At 53.9% G+C, this 16,287-nt stretch overlaps 6 protein-coding genes across 6 annotated transcripts; 1 reads left to right on the top strand and 5 right to left on the bottom strand.

Moving 5' to 3' along the window:
- Positions 1-1,008: 1,008 nt before the first annotated feature.
- MYCFIDRAFT_111091 (uncharacterized protein) lies at positions 1,009-1,593 on the bottom strand (the record flags this gene model as incomplete). The annotated part of the gene is made up of 1 exon (XM_007933412.1): positions 1,009-1,593. A coding segment is annotated over one exon (585 nt), but the record flags the coding sequence as incomplete, so codon positions are not given.
- A 547-nt stretch (positions 1,594-2,140) lies between these two features.
- On the bottom strand, positions 2,141-5,957 carry MYCFIDRAFT_57383 (uncharacterized protein). The gene is made up of 3 exons (XM_007933123.1): positions 5,574-5,957; positions 2,588-5,508; positions 2,141-2,513 (listed from the first exon to the last, which is right to left on the bottom strand). The coding sequence occupies exons 1-3, from the start codon at positions 5,754-5,756 to the stop codon at positions 2,306-2,308; spliced, it is 3,312 nt and encodes a 1,103-aa protein (XP_007931314.1). The 5' UTR covers positions 5,757-5,957; the 3' UTR covers positions 2,141-2,305.
- Positions 5,958-6,195: 238 nt separating this feature from the next.
- On the bottom strand, positions 6,196-10,556 carry MYCFIDRAFT_205313 (uncharacterized protein; the record flags this gene model as incomplete). The annotated part of the gene is made up of 3 exons (XM_007933413.1): positions 6,196-7,353; positions 7,409-9,748; positions 10,515-10,556. 3 exons carry the CDS (start codon positions 10,554-10,556, stop codon positions 6,718-6,720), a joined length of 3,018 nt encoding a protein of 1,005 aa, XP_007931604.1. The 3' UTR covers positions 6,196-6,717.
- A 113-nt stretch (positions 10,557-10,669) lies between these two features.
- On the top strand, positions 10,670-11,603 carry MYCFIDRAFT_212571 (uncharacterized protein). Its single transcript, XM_007933414.1, has 3 exons — positions 10,670-10,773; positions 10,851-10,966; positions 11,069-11,603. The coding sequence occupies exons 1-3, from the start codon at positions 10,734-10,736 to the stop codon at positions 11,582-11,584; spliced, it is 672 nt and encodes a 223-aa protein (XP_007931605.1). The 5' UTR covers positions 10,670-10,733; the 3' UTR covers positions 11,585-11,603.
- A 637-nt stretch (positions 11,604-12,240) lies between these two features.
- On the bottom strand, positions 12,241-12,919 carry MYCFIDRAFT_212572 (uncharacterized protein). The gene has a single exon (XM_007933415.1). It carries the CDS (start codon positions 12,842-12,844, stop codon positions 12,377-12,379), a length of 468 nt encoding a protein of 155 aa, XP_007931606.1. The 5' UTR covers positions 12,845-12,919; the 3' UTR covers positions 12,241-12,376.
- A 1,680-nt stretch (positions 12,920-14,599) lies between these two features.
- Positions 14,600-15,952, bottom strand: MYCFIDRAFT_11753 (uncharacterized protein; the record flags this gene model as incomplete). The annotated part of the gene is made up of 1 exon (XM_007933008.2): positions 14,600-15,952. A coding segment is annotated over one exon (1,353 nt), but the record flags the coding sequence as incomplete, so codon positions are not given.
- Between the last annotated feature and the right edge of the window lie 335 nt (positions 15,953-16,287).

Genomic DNA, 16,287 nt, shown 5'->3' on the forward strand with positions numbered 1-16,287 from the left:
AATCAGCTGATGCATCGGGTGCAGAATTATAACGACCCTTACCAATTTCCATTTCAGCCGATGATAGCCAACCCTCAGCGCATGTTCTCTAGGCGCCAAAGGCCACCAATGCCAGCGTTGCCGCGTATAGTCTTCGATCCAGCCTTTGACGAAATCTGCAATATTCGGATGGAAGCTAGAAAAGATTTCGGTCCTTTCGCAAGGAAGGCTTGCTAAAACCGTCGCGATAGCTGAGATCTGTGAAGTGGTCACTTGTGCGCCCCTGGAGAAAATAGGTCTTGCTGCCAAGATAGCAAATATGCTTTTCTTCCTCCGATCGCCATTTTGCTTGACTCCGAGGCTCTCAGATAGTGGCACTGTGGCGTGCTCTGCCATGCTCGCCTCAGCTTTCATGAATTGCACTTCCTGTGGGTTGAGTTTCTGACCTGTGCTCTCTCCAAGTCCCGTCGAAAAGTCACTTCCCACAGAGTCACTTGCATCTGCTTTCTGCTCTTCGTGCTCTTGTATCTGCTCTTGCGGCAAGTCGACATAAGAACGGTATCTGCGTTCGCTGAGAGTGGAGCTACTATGCCGGGTTGATACTGGTGTCCTGCGTTCGGGAATATTCGCTTTGGCATCTCTGAGTTCAGCCTGCTTACGTAGCCATTGGCGTTTTTGGTCTTCGAGCGCGTGTTGCAAGGTTGGAAGATCGAGTACTTCCAGCCAGCTTGAAGGTAATTCATCATTCCCAAAGTCCATTTGTTCTTTCGGGCTTGCTTCTCCTGGCTTAAGATGTATACGGTCTTCATCAGAAGCGTCCTTTGCCGCGGCCTCCTGACGCCTGATTTCTTCCTCTAACGGACGGACCCTTCGGTCCTTCTCACTGGGGTCACGTTCTTGGGAATATACCTTCGCTTGAAGCAATTCCAGCTCTCTTGCGCGTTCTGCCTCCAAGTTCGCCATGTTGACCTGCAATCTGTGGCGCTCCTCGACAATCCGCTCCATATCAATCTGTGACTGCTGCATCAGCCTAGAGATTTCCCTCTTCGCCTCTGAATCAACTTCGGCCATGTCCATCTTGAGCATGTCCAGCTCTTTTTGATATCTTTGCTGAAGTTCAATCAAATCCTTATTGACTTGCATACCAGCAGCTGTGTCGAGCAGTACCAGTCTTTGGTCAACCATCTCTTCCTGTATTTTTAGAGCAAATGGGTGACTATTACTGAGTATTGCCTTCACAATGCTCATTGCAGATTCTCGAGTGCGTGTATGTCGCATGACCTTACTGCCATGCTCGATCATCGCCCCCCAAAAGCCGTCTTCGCTGATCAGTTCCAGCTCCCGCTGCTCGCCGATCGTCACATACTCCAAATTGTCCCACTTAGTCGTGGCCAGTATTGTGCTATGCAAGCCTTCTCGTCCGACAAGCTTTTGGAACATGCGAAGATTGCGAGCTGCTGAGCCTCCGAGTCGACTGTTGTCGATCGCAAACAAATATATTAAGCCGCTGAGTCGGACATCGCTCTTGTAGGTGGCGACCATGTAGCTTGCAATTTCGCGGAGAATGTCGACATCCTTCCTCTGAGTATCGTCGAAACCAGGCGTGTCGATGAGATGTATAGTCAGCCTGTCGTTCCACTGGAATGCCCACTCCTGAACGCTGGCGGTCTCTGGGGTTTGTGATAGATCAGCATGTTGACCGTTGAGCTCACAAGTTGAATAGCACGACCGACCTGACCTGATTCCATGGCCAATACCGATGTCCTGCTCAACACATACACTAATGAATTCGCTTTTGCCAGCTCCTGTGATGCCCGTCACTGCGATGTATACATCTTCCCGTCTGCAAATGTCAGCTCAGAAGTTCTACCAGTGCTTTCCTCATACTCATCCTCATTTGTATCGCTCGAACCCATGCTGACGGAATGTTGAACACAAAGCGACCGCGAGATTGAGCTAAGCTGAACTCGAGCTCGAGCACAATGCAAGAGGGAGGTTGGTGAAAAGGCGTCTGACGATACGGTAGGGACCGCTCAGCCCCTCATGCCGTGCAACCCACGGAGTAGGCCTCTCAACGAATGCGAAAAGCCCATGCAAGCCGCTTTCGATATTGGGAGATGCTGATCAATCGCTGGACCTCGAGAACATGCCAGAGCGGCTTATGTCAAAAACAGGAAGAATTTATCAAACGCTATGCTATGCTATGCCTGCCACTCGTCGCTCCGTCATAGACCCATTGCTCTACACCACCGCCCAGCCATCCCACTCTCGCAGAGCGTGCAGTCCCATTCCAGCTCACTCGAGGACCTCCTCCAGGCAAACTCCTCTATCCGAATAAGGTCTTGACAGTATTTTGAGTCTCAGGAGGCAATGAGGCTAGTAGTTGGTTCGCATCGAGACCCGATATTTGAATAAGCTTCTTGCCCGCGCCAACAATTCGCTGGGCCATTTGACCTTGCAAAGTCTCTGCTTCGAGCGCTTGGGCAATGTATGTGAAGCACGCAGCAGCCTTGGACACCACAGTCTGGTTTTGTCTGCGGAAGCGAGTTAGCAAGTGTCGCTTCGTTGGAGGTGCTCTGGCTCGAGCGTGAAGGAAGGGTGCACTTACTCATCAATCAACTGCGCCAAAAAGCTATAAGCATACGGCGCGGCCTCCTCATCATTCGTCACAGGCAGAGTATCCACCCAGCCAGCGACAACATCCGACACGTTCTGCACCTTACTGTTGTTAAAATGAAGAATCTTTGCGATACTAGCACAAGCATTCTCCGTTGCGAAGGCATCGTCCTCACTTCGTGCATTCGGTCGCTGCGTCACTTCGAAGAGGATGGGAAGTGAGCCGGCAGCAAATTCGGACCATTGCTCGCCGCCCTTGTGCGCAGCGACACCAACACCATAGCAAGCTGCTTGTCGATTCGCAGCAGCGTCGTCTCGCATACCATCGACCAGCGGCTGTGCGATATGTGAGTAGTAGTGCCACGACGCGGGACCGCAGAACTCAAGGACATCGTCGAGGATGCAGAGAGCCCATTGCCTTTGTGTCGGGTCGGAGTTTGTGACGAAAATGTCGTAGTAGTTCAGAAGTCGCTCCCAGTGAGGCAGGAAGTTTTGACCTTGATGCTTGAAGATGGTGTGGAAAGCCTTGTTCATGTCCGACAGCAGGGTCTGGTCGTCTTCCACGGCAAATTCGTACTCCTCGCCCGGTTCTTCACCGTCTTCGCGCTGCTCGGCCTCCTCAGCACGTTCCTTGACACGCTGTTGATAGTCCTTGAGCACGGTCTCAGCGGATGTGATAAAGGTGGCCATGTGGGTGTTCGAGAGGCAGTCTTTGCCGGATACCTCGACAGATTCGTAGAAGCATTGATACATTTCAGCCAAGGTCTCGATGGCGGGTTCGGTGTCGAGGACCTCAAGCACCTTCTCGATGGTTCCCTTCCACAGCTGAAGATATTCGTTGGAGTTGACGCCGTACGCGATCTTGTAGGAGTTGAGGAGGTGTGGGACAGCCTTGGCAGATGCGACTCGAACCGGGTCATGGAAGAAGAAAGCAAGCCCAGGTAGGGCGACTTTCTCCATAATCTCTGCGACATACGGCGCGAAGCCAGCTACGAGATTCTGCGCGTAGACGGTAATAAGCTCGATAGCCATGAACTTGTCGTCGAGCGTGCTGGTTTTGATCCCGATGTATTTGCCCTTGAGAGGGACCAGCTCCCAGCCCTCTTCTTGCTCGATTTGCGCAACGTTCTCCTCGTCGTCCAGAAGCTGAATGTCAGCCTTGGCCTGCGCAAGCTTCATGAGCGGTGGCATGACCGTCTGCAGGTAAGGGACAAAGTCTTGGCCGAGAACACGGCACATTCGGCCCCAGCAGTGCAGCAGATAGCTTTCTTGCGGATCGTCATCATCTGTGATGCCCTGCTGTACGGAGCCAAGAATGTTGACCAACTGGATGGCGTCTGGTCCCATTCGCTCCTTCCCAACAGCAAGCGCGATCAAAGTTGCGCACTCCATAGCCTTGGCGCGGAGCAACCTCTTTTCGCGCTCGTTAGGCTCTTGCAGAACGCCAAATAGTGCTGGCATGAGCTCTGGGTACCACTTGCCGAATGTGCTCTCCGCGGAGTCGGCAACAGTGGCGATCGTGGAAAGGGCCTGCTCCTGAACGAAACGCTTCGGGCTTCTGAGCAGTTGCATCAGGTTGGTCAGCAGTCTGTCGAGGTATGGTTCCAGGACCTCCTTCTCGGCCTCTTCGCAGAAGTTGACCAGCGCAGCAGCAGCGTGCGACTGGACTCGTGGCTCAGGCGCGCCCAAAGTCTCAATCAGGGCTGGGAGGACAACGGAGTGGTACTTGGACTGCATCGTGCCCTTAAAGTCTGTGCTCATCTGGCCAAGCGCGTTGCAGGCAGCCCATCGAACACGCGGGTGCTCATCGCGGAGGGTTGGCATCAGCAGCTGGAGGACCTGGTTAAGCTCCCCTTCCATAATGTCGGCACAGCCCTCTGATATAGCACTGATGCACATCAGGGCAGCGTGCTTGTCCCTCCATGAGCCGGACTGGAGCATTCTAGGGAGCCAGGTGAAGGTTGGAGGAAGCAAGTCCTTGCCACCAATCTTGTTCGCGAGTCGATCCATGGTCTGCTCTCCCGCGATGTGGTTCGAGTCGCTCTCATCGAAGTCCACGTCCTCTTGCGCATTCCAATCCTCTGCATCGTCATCGTCGAGACCGACATCGGTCATCATCGACAGGCATTGAGTGACCATGTCGGTGATGTAATTCTTGTCCTGCTTGCACATCTTCGGGTTGTAGTCGGCAAAGGTAGCCATCAGCTCAAGCGCATTCTGGCGTGCCGTGTCTTCCAGCTCCTTGTCCGAGATCATTTGCACGCAGATCGTTACGAGCGGTCCAAAGACACCCTTGAAAGCCTTGCTGGCGACTTCAGCGAGCTCAATGACAGCCATAAGAGCCTTGGTCAAGCCCTCGGACTCGCGAGCGTCCTTCAGCGGCACAAGTGTACCTAGGATGTCTGGAATGAGAATGAAGTATTTCGGCTGCGCCTTCTTCGTCAAGCTCTGGAAGAAAGAGGAGAATGCAGTCATGGTGGCAATGCGCACATTGACATCCTCATCCTTGAGTCCCTTCTGGAACACAGCAATGATGACCTCCTCATGCTGCTTCTCAATGATGCCTGGTGTAGTCTCGAAGATGCGGAAGGCTGACTCTCTCAAGCTCGCATCGGGGCTTTGGCTGGCCTGGTAGAGAGCATTGAGCAGCTCTGGCCATGTGTCTCGCACGCCTTCGGGAGTGAGAATCTGCTCTTCGGTATATTGCCGTGCGATCTCGGCCACGGCATCGGCGATCTTGTGTCGGACAGTCTTGTTGGACTCGTTCGCGTAGTCTTCGAGGAGCTTGGCGCGGATGGCGGTCTTGGTTTGGTGGTTGAGTTGGAGGAAGATTTCTTTGCTCTCTTGTGTCGCGGCATCTTTGGCGGCACGCGTCGCTATTCGGCGAAAGATGATGGAGGCAAAGGAGCGTGTCTTGTACGTGTCAGTGCTTTGTCCTGCCTGCCAATACCACGCGTTTCCATGTCATGTGTACATACGCCATCATCGGTTGAGCCTCCCATCTGCTCGGCCAAGCCCATGAGCAGCACATCCGGACGCTTCTGCACCCATTCTATGTTGAGCTGCTCTTCCGCGTTTGCTCGCACAGTGTTGTCGGTACTCTGAAGAGCCTGCAACAGCTGCTGAAGTGCCGTGTGCAGCTCCGCCGGGAGGACAGACATGATGCTCTCGCGCTCGCAGTGTGCTCGTGCGTGTGTTGTTTATGTGGGGGTGACTCTGTGTTAATGGCGCGTAACCATGCGCCTGGGCTTCGCTTTCGGTCGCCGGCCGGCCTGAGTGAGTGTGTGTTCTGAGAGCGGTGCGCTCGAGAAGTTTTGCAACGTTGGTAATGCCAGGAAGTCGCTGGTGGGACTGATCTGAAGTTGCTAAGGTATGGACGCAAGCGTGAGCGCAAGCGCGTTGGCCAAATTATTTTCCAGCGCAGAGACCCTGGACGCTTCTCCAGAAGCAGAAGCAGGGGTCACGTCAACTCCGCGCTCGACCAATCACCGCCACCGCTGCACTCGAGTCGGCAACGTCTGTTTGTCCTCACTAATGTTGAGCTGGGCGCTTGCATGTGACAGACAAAGAGACATTGTAAAGAGAGGACACGAAAGCAATCGACCCATCGGCATGTGCTTCTCATTCCTGCTGATCGCCGAGCTCCCTTGCATCAATCCATCATGCTCTTCTCGGCACACCGAGACATCGTCATTAATAAGGCACACCACCATTTTGTACAATCTTTTTGTTCTTCCTCTGCTACTACCTGCTCCCCCTCCTCATCTCAGGCTCAAGATCTGACAGCGCCCAGCCACTATACAACCCTTCACTTTCTGGGCGAAATGAGATACTCCAAAAGAAAACAGAATCCTTGTCCCGCGTGGTCTGCTGGCCCGCATGAAATAAACCCCGCCCAATCCCTTCCATCCCGTGAATGCACCTCGCTGCGTGCTCCGTCAGACTGCTGGGGTATTTTCAAAAACAGATCCGTCCTCTCGTCAAACGCCATCCTGAACTGTATCAAGTGATATTGTGTTTCTGTCTTCAAAACTCTCGTCGCTCCTTCTTGAAGCGCATTTTCTCGTGTGCGAACGGGAGGCTGGCAAGTCGTTAGCATGTCAGCGTCCGGCTTCACCGCTCCTATGCAGCCACGCTTTCTGGACTGATCATGCCGTTGTTGTGCTCCTCGTTCTTTTCCGGATCTACACCATTCTCAACACGCTCTGGCATCTGCAGCCGTAAAGGAGGTATTGGCTTCTGCTTCTCCTTTTCCGCGTTCTCCTCCAGCTTCCTCTTCTTCTTGGCTGCCTGTGCTTGTTCGCGTAACGGCCGCTTTCGAGGTGATGTGATTTTGCCAGTTGGAGGCAGGCGAGGCTTGGGGAACCGCTGCTTCTGAGGAAGTTCTTCGTCTTCGACAAGAGGCTCATTGCGGTTATTGCGCAGCTTGTTGGAGAAAAAGTCCTGCACCAGACCGATTTCTTGAGAAAGATTGTCGGCAGTGACTGGCTCATAAAGGGGTGGCGGCTCGAAGATGAGGCCGTTTGTGGAGACCGGTCCGGCATTCTGAGCCTGGTATTGAGCGTGCATGCGGTTCTGGAGCAGGTGAAGCGGCACAGAAAGCGATTCAAGCCCAAATTCATCGGCCAGGCCCAGTTCCCTAAAGCCAAAGAAGTCCTCATCAAGGTCTTCAGCAAAGTCACCTCCCACGAATTGCTCGCTGCCGTCGTTGAATGCGCCGACGCCGTCGGCCCCGGCATGATCGCCTAAAGCAGGCCGCTAGATGCTTGTCAGTCTTATCCCTCCGTCGCATCATAACAATCACTATACTTACCAAAAGATCTGCCAAGTGCGACTTCATCCGCTCATGCATTATTGTCAATTTCGAGCCTTGCCTTTCCACGTCGTCGCGAATGTAACTCTCCAGTGCCTCGAGGTCCATGCCATTTTCGTCCAGTGTGTGTAGAATCTGTTCCTCAAACGTGAAGGCGGGCATTTCTGGCTCTGGCTTAGGCTGTTCGTGAAAGCGCTTGAATCCTTCGCCAACCCGCTGCATAAATTCGGTGGCGAGATCCGTCATGGAGTCAAGCGCAGAAGGCTGGAAGTCCTCGAATCCAGCGTGGTAGAAGATCTTGCCAATCGAGCGCTGCAGAGCTGAGCGATTGACGTAAGGTGCCATCAGCGGCCCCTCCTCGGAAACCACCACGGCGCCCGGGTCTTGCTCAATGAGTGGTTCAGGCTCATATTTCTGGAACTGGTTCTGATACGTTTGCGCTTGAATCTGCATCTGCTTCACGATCCCGATCTTGGCGCAAATCTTCCTGGTCTCCTGCATTTGCCGGATGTTGCCGTCAATTTTCTTGTTGAGGGCTCCAGAGGTGACTTTATAAGTCGTCTTGGGGAACATTCGCATGAACTCTTCCGTCTGAGGCACGACGTGTCCCTCAGAGTCTGTCGTCCACTTCCAGCGTGCATTGAGCTCAGGTATGGCGCAGAGGGGGTCATAGTAGTCTGGCAATGTCGAGTCACCCTCTTTCTCAATGCCTTCTGCCAAAGTCTCGCCACCGGCGGTGACTTCACCTTCCCCGCCTTCTGTGCTTTCATGAGCTACAGCATCAACAGTAGACTGCTCGGTAAGCTCTTTTTGTTGTCGTACGAATCGTCGCATCTTTTGCTTGTTTCGCAGGAGTGCGTGCTCTTCCAGATTCAGCTTTCCTTCACGAAAGAGTCGATTCCTCTCTGCAGCTGCAGCAGCTCTGTCCTTTTTCGTCACATGCTTCCATGTCTTGAGCTCTGTGTCGTCCTCGTCTGCATCTTCTGTTGTCGCGCTAAGGACTGACGGCCTGTCCACCTCCATGAGATCCATTTGACTGCCTGCAAGACCACTGCCATGTATGCCATTTGGCATCGGTGTTGTGTATCCAGGCGGTGGAGTGTTAAAGCCCACTGAGCTGGCATCAGGTATTTCTGAATCTGCTCGCAAGAGGCCGTTCCTAAGATGGGACGGTTGATGCGACATCTGCGGGGGTTTCGTATCCGGCGCGGGCGTTGAGCTGCTATCATCTACAGCCACAGAAGGTGCGCCTGTGCCTTTCCTCGCAGACGTTGTGGGACCTCCTTTCTTTGGAGCTTTTCGACCTCGCGAGGCCATGATGGGCGCATCGTCCTCATCGTCATCATCATCTTCCGCTGCGTGTAGTCTCCTCTCTTCTGCTTCCACCTCTGCTCGATCTCTTACCGTGATCTCTGGGATGAGCGGAGTCAGTTTGTCAGCCTCCTTGCGCATGTACAGGGCCTTCTTCCTAAGAGGGTGCGCCGGATCCTGATTGTACTTCAAGCAGTTCGCCCAGATCAAATTGAGATCGTCACAGAAGTCACGCTTGCTCTTGTACCCGAATTGCTTCAGCTTCTTAATCATAGTACCAATGTCCATGGGCTTCATAATGATCTGGTAATAGTCCGGCGCTTCTCGTTTGCTGACGCGCTGCAGAAAGGGTTGTGCGTACTCGGTCATAGCCTTCAGCTCCATGAGCACTTTCTCCGCAGCTTCGTACAACTCTTCCTGCCCGACCTTGTCCTCGCTCGCCCACTTGCTTCGGCCTTTCCTAACTTCCGAGATGAGCGACCTGAGCTGGTTGTCTGAAGCTCGCACCATGTCGCGCTTAGCGTCGATTCGCGCTATGAGATGTTTGAGGGTCAAGCTGGAGGAGCCCAGATCCGCGCTTCCCAATGACCCTTGTGTAGCAACCGCAGCCCCATTGGTGCCAGGCATATTCGCAGACGCCGTGCCATTTGGCCCGCCCGAGGTCTCGGCTTCTACTTCTCGATCCAGCTCATCCAGCTTCTGCTGCTCCAGCATCGCGTCGCGGTCGTACTCGAATGTGTAGAACATGCTGCGGAAGCTCTGTGTCGCCGCATCCGCCGCGGCCTTCTTACTATCCTCCAACTCCTTGCGCACATCTTCGCTGCTCTTTCCCTGGTCGGAAGAGGTTGACGGTCCAGACTTGGGAGGGGTGGGCTTCACTGGCGGCGCCGGTGAGCGCACAAGGTGCGGCGAGAGTCCATTCAGCAGCGCGGCCTTGCCCTTGCCTTTCAACGGGCTCTCTTTACCTTCATCATCTTCATCGTCCTCGTCCTCGTCGTCCCCGTAGTCGTCGTCGATTTGCCGGGCGGCCTTCTTGGGTGGAGCGGAAGTCTTGGCACTATCATCCAGGCCGCTTTCGGTGGGAGCAGGATCGAGAGGTTTCTGGCTTGCGCGACGGTGCGCTCCATCGCCGCCGAAGAGCGCATCAATGCTCGCTTGCATCGAGTCCCAGCGGGCCTTGAGCATGGCGTGTATGGGGTCTTCGTCGCGCTCCTCCTCCTCCGATGCCGCGCCAAGGCCATGGCCGTGGCCGGCTGAATCAATAGTCGCCGTCCTGGTCATGCTTGCCGCGCGCTTCGCACTCGATCCATTGACGATGCCATTCGTATGGGCGGCGGCGGGGCGTGGGTAGCCATTGACTGCGGACAGGCGCGATGGTGTCGAACTCATGCCGCGGACCCGCACGTGGTGAACGTGTCCGCGACGTCGTCCTCCTCCAGCAGCGCCAGATGGGAAGGGTGTGCCGATATCAGTGTCATTGGACACCTGGACTCGCGGCGAACACGGTGAGCGTCAAATCGGGGGGACTGCGATGACTTCGGGTGGGAGTTTTGATGCACTTTGCGGGCGTCCTTTGAGAGATGATGTCGGCGTCGATCGGCAGTCGGAGCGTGTGCCAGTGCCAGTGCCAGCCAGACGTGTGGAGCGAAGCCCAAGGGCAAGCAACTCTGGCAGTGACGATGAGAACTCTAGTACTGTGCAGCGCTCGAACACTCCATGCGCATGGCCCAACACGCTCACCCTCACAATGGGCTGGCTGTGCAGGCGCAATAATGTCGGGTGTGTCTTGCAATACCATGTGCCGTGTGCGCAGACAATGAATGTGGTGTCGGCGCATGCTGGCTGGCCTCCGCGCTGCGCTCTCCCAGTAGTTCTTTCATAAGCCCTCGGCGCGCAAGGCACATCCGTCTGCTAGACACGCAGCTGCGACATCCATCCACCCTCCGTACAGCAACGTGCACACTGCTCTCCCTCCAACCACCCTTATACCTCCCCCCCCACCGACCATGTCGCGATGATGCCAGCCGGTCTGCACATTCGCAAGCCGTTTGCGGGTGAGTCTCGGACCCCCACGTCCTCCTGCAGTGACATACATACGAAGGCTAGTTCTAACCCAGCTGCCTGCCCGTAGCTTCGTTCGCCGGACTGCTCTTGGTCTCAGCATACTTGGACCTGTCGACGCCCAAGATTCCTCAATATGGGCAAAGCGACAAGGGCTTGCACTTGGTCACGTTTCTGCTGCTCACAGTACGTTGTACAGTCGTCCATTGACGCCATGCCTCCTGCGACCAACACTACCCTGCCCAGCCTCCATGCCTTCACCCAGCATCTTCTTACATATCTGTCTAGACTACGTTCTACTGGGCTGTAGAGCTACCACGACGAAGATGTATACATCTCACATTGCTTGGATGCACAGCTGGTCTCGGCATCGGGTCTGAGGTCCTGCAAGGTCTACTCCCCACTGGCCGCGACTTCGATCCTTATGACATTCTTGCGAATGTTGTAGGCTCAGGGTCCGCGCTTATTTTGTGCTCCTGGTATCACAAGCGCATGCTGGAGCGAAGACGGAAGAACAAGCATTATGACATTGTGCCTGGAGAGGAAGGAGATCTAGGAGATGAGGAGCGCGATGTCGAGCTCGGCGAAGGACCCGGTCTGGGAGCGCAGGAAAGTGGAACCATCTCCGCCGAGCATACGAATGGCCAGCCTACGACGGGTGAAGCAGCGAAGACCAATGTCACGGAAGAGCTAGATAATTGGGATGAAAATGAAGAAGACTGGGAGGAGGAAGGCGCCGAAGGGGCAAGAGTGACGGCTGGAGCTGGTGCCGAAGAGGAGCCTGCTAAGAAGCGAACGGATTGAGATGACATGATAGTAAGACACCAGGTATTGACATGACACGGACTATGATTGAGCTGAACTCGAGCGCTTTGCCGATGTTGCGCTACGCAAGTCCGACTCAAGCAAGCTATGCCTTCTGACAGGCTCAAGAAATCCCGTGGCCGCAGCGCACGACTCGACAATAATGATTCTTGCCGCATTTTTGACGATTTTACTCTGTCTGCAACCCAAATCATCATGGGAGCTCAGAATCTATGGTAGGCGCACGTTTGATGACGAGTTTCACGCCGAGTTTGGAGCTTACTTTACGATTGTAAGACTCTCCGTGCAAGGATAGTCCATCTTTTGAAGCTACCTGTTTTTAACGATAATGAACACTTGACAGCAGCAGATACACAAACCTAACACGAAGCGCAGCGCAGCGCAGCGATGTGGCAGAAGCTTCAATGTCATTTCATTTGCTACTCGAGCAGCTTCGCTCTCTGGAATACTGAAAGATTTCGACCGAAACTCGACGACTTCGTGCGACAGGCTCTCGAAGCGTCTTGAGAAAGACTAAAGTGTGACTCGGCTGGAGGTGGCTATGTGTTGCTGCTATGAAGATGGCACTTCACGCGACCCGTGGTCAAGAGAGGAGAGCGGGCTTACGCGGTAAGAAAGGCACTCACGAAGCATTTGGAGGGAGATACATTTTGAGTATGTAGTGACATTTTCCGTCCGTCTCTTAGGATAACACGATTAAGTAGATCAATCCAAGCCTGCAACACGCTGACGCCACCCACAACTCTAGTTGTGTCCAACTCCAAGTAGATTTCAAGCTTCCGACGCAGCGAAGAGCGTCTCAATTTTCTCCTCCAAACCCTCTTTTTGGATCCTAGCATTGTTCTCCTCCCGCCATGCCCTGAGAAACTCTTGGCCACGCTCGGCGTCATACGCACCTTCAATGAGATCCTGCTTCCGCTGCTTCGCAAGGGCTTCTCGAGCAGAAGCCTCCGCGTGAGCAAGAAGCAGCTCACGGATTGGCTTATCTTTGGGACGAATGACAGCGACAACATCAGCCTGCCCGGTCGATTCGCCTTCTCCCAAATCAATCACCTCCACATCATCGACATCCATGCCTGTGGTATCCGGCGTCGGCGTAACAAACAATCGACTTCTGATATCCTCGCTCAACGCGACAGAAGGACTCTTCGGACCCTGGCCCTCCTCAATCAACAACTTCGCCGCGGCGATAAAATCTTGCGGATTCGACAACCATCTCCATTCCCTTCCAGGACTCATCACAACTCGTCTCAAAGCCCTCTGTGCAGATTCCGGATCACCCTTTGAGATCTCCGACAACGCCTTCGCCGCCTCGAGAGAACAAGTCGCCCAATCCTGAGCTTGGGCAGGGACATTCTGCTTAGAACCTCCCACCGCCCGTCTCGGCCCAATATCTTCAGGAATCGCCAGCCTGATGTTTCCATTCCAGTTCCTGGTGATTGCTGCGAGGAGTTGATCACGCTGCTGGATCGATTTTGGAGACCTCAGAGTTTCGTATCGACGGTTTCGACTGCGGTAGCACTCCCGACGATCTTTTGATCTGGTTTTTTTCATTGGGGTCGATGAAGGCTCGGGATCTGGCGTTGGAGAGCGGCGTTTGGAGCCCAGACAGACGACTTCATCGTCGTGGTTGTTGTTGTCTTCCGAATCTGAAGATGTGTCCGTCCAGGAAGGATCTTGCTCGGCCTGACGAGCATAGACTTTCTCGGCTTCTTCGAGGGCCCATTGCTTGTCTGCCTGACTCGAAGGCGTTGTATGATGAATGTCAAAGGTTGGTTGTGCGTAGGCTTGTACAGGCTGAAGCTCAGGCGCTGCCGCAGATTCTGGCTCTGGCTCTCGGTGCACCGCTGGTTGCTTGCCTGCCGCCTTTGCGGACAGCACGGTAGCTTTGATGTTACTACCACCAGCGCGTCCATCGCCATTGGCAGTGTATCCGAGCGCAGCCGGCACACCCTTTGGGAACACATTCGTACACCAAGACGCCGGCAACGGCCCTTTCCCGAGGACATCAGACACCATATCGATTGAAGAATCTGAGCCAAAGTTCCGCGGTCTAACTTGCTGTGAATCAGGGAACCTCGCTTCAGATCTGCCCTCGACAGAAAGCCTTCGAGCTCCAAGAGGCACGGCACCGGCTCCGGTCCATACCGGTGCATACGACGGCTTCTTAGGCCCGTTCTTTGGTTGCACCAAAGCTGAATTGTACTGGTGCTTGCGACGAACAAGTGCTGTATCCGCAGCAGCAGATGCCATCATGCCTTGCAGTGGTATGATGTAGCACAGGTCCAGCGGTTGCCTTGACCAGCGTTTTATTTGTATAATAATAACAAAAATAGTATATTTATATCCTTAATGGTTCGACGACAGCAATGTGTCTTGATAAGAGACACTGTGCGACGTCTAGCTATGTCTATTTATTGTCTTGTTAGGCATATTCTCGTCGAGAGAGCCGTTGTATAGTGATAGAGAAAGTAATGTACCTTGAGGTATTACAGTATAGTGTAGAGGTAGTAGTAGAGTAGGCAGTGGTGTGAAAGGACGAGGGAAGCTCTATTCCTATTGTCGAAATCCACGGCGTTTATATACACGCATTGGGGCGGTCCGTGCTCAATTAACTCATCACACGATGACAAAGAAAGCGGAGGTTGCGTGCATTACTCCTCAATCTAGCCAGATTGAGAGCAGAAATATATGCGGTTAACCTGCTAGCTTTTGTTGCGACAGGGAAGCTATTGGATGGTGGAAGAAGCAGGATTGATGATTGGAGTGCTTGCGTGTGACCAACAGCTCTGCTTGCATGAGCTTCAGGCAGCACGGCATCTTAACCCGGCTTGGGAGAGGTAGTGATAATGTTATCATATTTGGATATCCTATTGCGGAAGCGATACCGAGCACAGCATCGCTACAGTATTCGACCTTCTTCGACTGTTATCAGAACAGATTTGCAACCGTGCCGCGATCGAACAGACCTCCATTGGCGAGCGTGGCGCCCTCCTAGAACACCGCGCCGCCAATGATGAAGACCCGCTCCTCTTCGCGTCTGATCCATTGGAGCACTTTATTGGCACCTTGCGCCAAAGCCGCTCTTGAAGCATTCGGCCCAGCAACACAGTACAGTTCGAAAAGCGGAGTTTCCCATGCCAGAGCCGTGGAGTCATTTGCAATGCTATGTTGCACTTTCAAGTGCGCCGTTCGGGAATGTATACTGTCGTGAAGCTGAGAGTAAAGATTCATGAGTCGACGTCTGGCCACGGTGCCGGTAAAATGTGGCTCGAAGGACGGCATGACGAATTGCACGTTTCCTCTTGATTTGTAGAGGAAGTGTCGCAATGCTGTCCCCGGTACGATTTCGGAGCAAGGAGCATGACCTTTCCGAATTTCAGTCTTGATTGCAGTCATGCTGCCGTTGGCTTCAAGCTGTGAAATGAGTCGGTCGCGCATCTTGCGTAACTCGTAGAAAGCTTCCTTGTTGGCACTTATGAGCACAATGGCGAGCTCGTCATCTTTTGCGGCGTCTGCTTGGCGCTCTTCGACTGCTTCCGTCGTGCTTTCGTTTGTCGCGAAGAAGCTGACGTACATGTAGAGGTAGCCGGTGTTGTTGAAGCCTGGTAGGCAAAGTGGAATCCAATTCTCACCACCTCCGGCTCTTACGCTGCGAGCTTCGAACAGCATGTTGAAGATCAATTGCAAATCTCCGGGATGTAAAGAATGCTTTTTTGGCCGCACTACACTCACAAGCCGGCCCGCAGCTACGATGAGTCCGTAAAGCAGATTCTGGGAACGGACTTTGAGGAGTGAATCGTTGATCGTTCGTCGCTGCGTCTTACGGAGACGAAGAGATTCCAGCGCAGAGAGTAGGGTGGAGGGTGAGCCTCGCGTGAAGCCATCGGCGAGACCATCAAGCAGAACATCGGTTCCTTGTAAGGGCCTACGCAGGTCTGTAGACGGTCGATTGCGAAACATCGTCTCCATACTCGGTAAGGTCAGAGTCGACAGAATCTGCATGTAGAGTGACTCTAGCTGGTTCCTGAGTTGCGCCTCGCTCTCTGGCAGCCTACTGATCGCAACAAGATTCAAAGGAGCTCGAGAAAGCATGACGAATTGAGTGCCACCAGCGTGAAAGCTGTTCAGCGAGTCCTTTTGATCCTGATACGTGGAGATCAAAGTCTGTGCTACGCCCACGTAGTGACTGATTTGCTGATCGTCGCCATGTCTGCTGTAGATTGGCTTGCCGGATGCAGAAAGGATGAAGAAGTGCTTGAGTTTTGACTTCCAGCTCCGCAAGAGATCCTCCTCCGTAGTGCCATCCTCCCCCAGAGAGGTGACGTCGTCGAACTCGTGCTGTATCTGATCGTCAAGAGCTTCATCTTCCGGGAGCACAGTGTCGAAGGGGTCGTCCGTTTCGGGGTGAAGGCCCGGCCAAGCTGGAGCACCTTCGGCGCCTGCGACATCACCGATGATACTCTCGGGGTCAAGGCGAGCGTCCAAAGAAGGAATGTAGGATTTGATGGAGGCCGAGTCATCGCCGTCACTAATGCCTCCATTGCTCACGAAGCGACCAAAGTGAGTAAAGGAGTGCTTGCGAGAGATGGCTCGACTAGCGGGAGATGAGCGCGGACTTGGGTCTCCGGCATGTGTCTGCGTGTGGACGTTGGTCGACGACAAGGCCGTCGTTGGTGTGG

The sequence above is a fragment of the Pseudocercospora fijiensis genome, assembly GCF_000340215.1.
Source record: "Pseudocercospora fijiensis CIRAD86 unplaced genomic scaffold MYCFIscaffold_10, whole genome shotgun sequence".
Taxonomy (NCBI): domain Eukaryota; kingdom Fungi; phylum Ascomycota; class Dothideomycetes; order Mycosphaerellales; family Mycosphaerellaceae; genus Pseudocercospora; species Pseudocercospora fijiensis.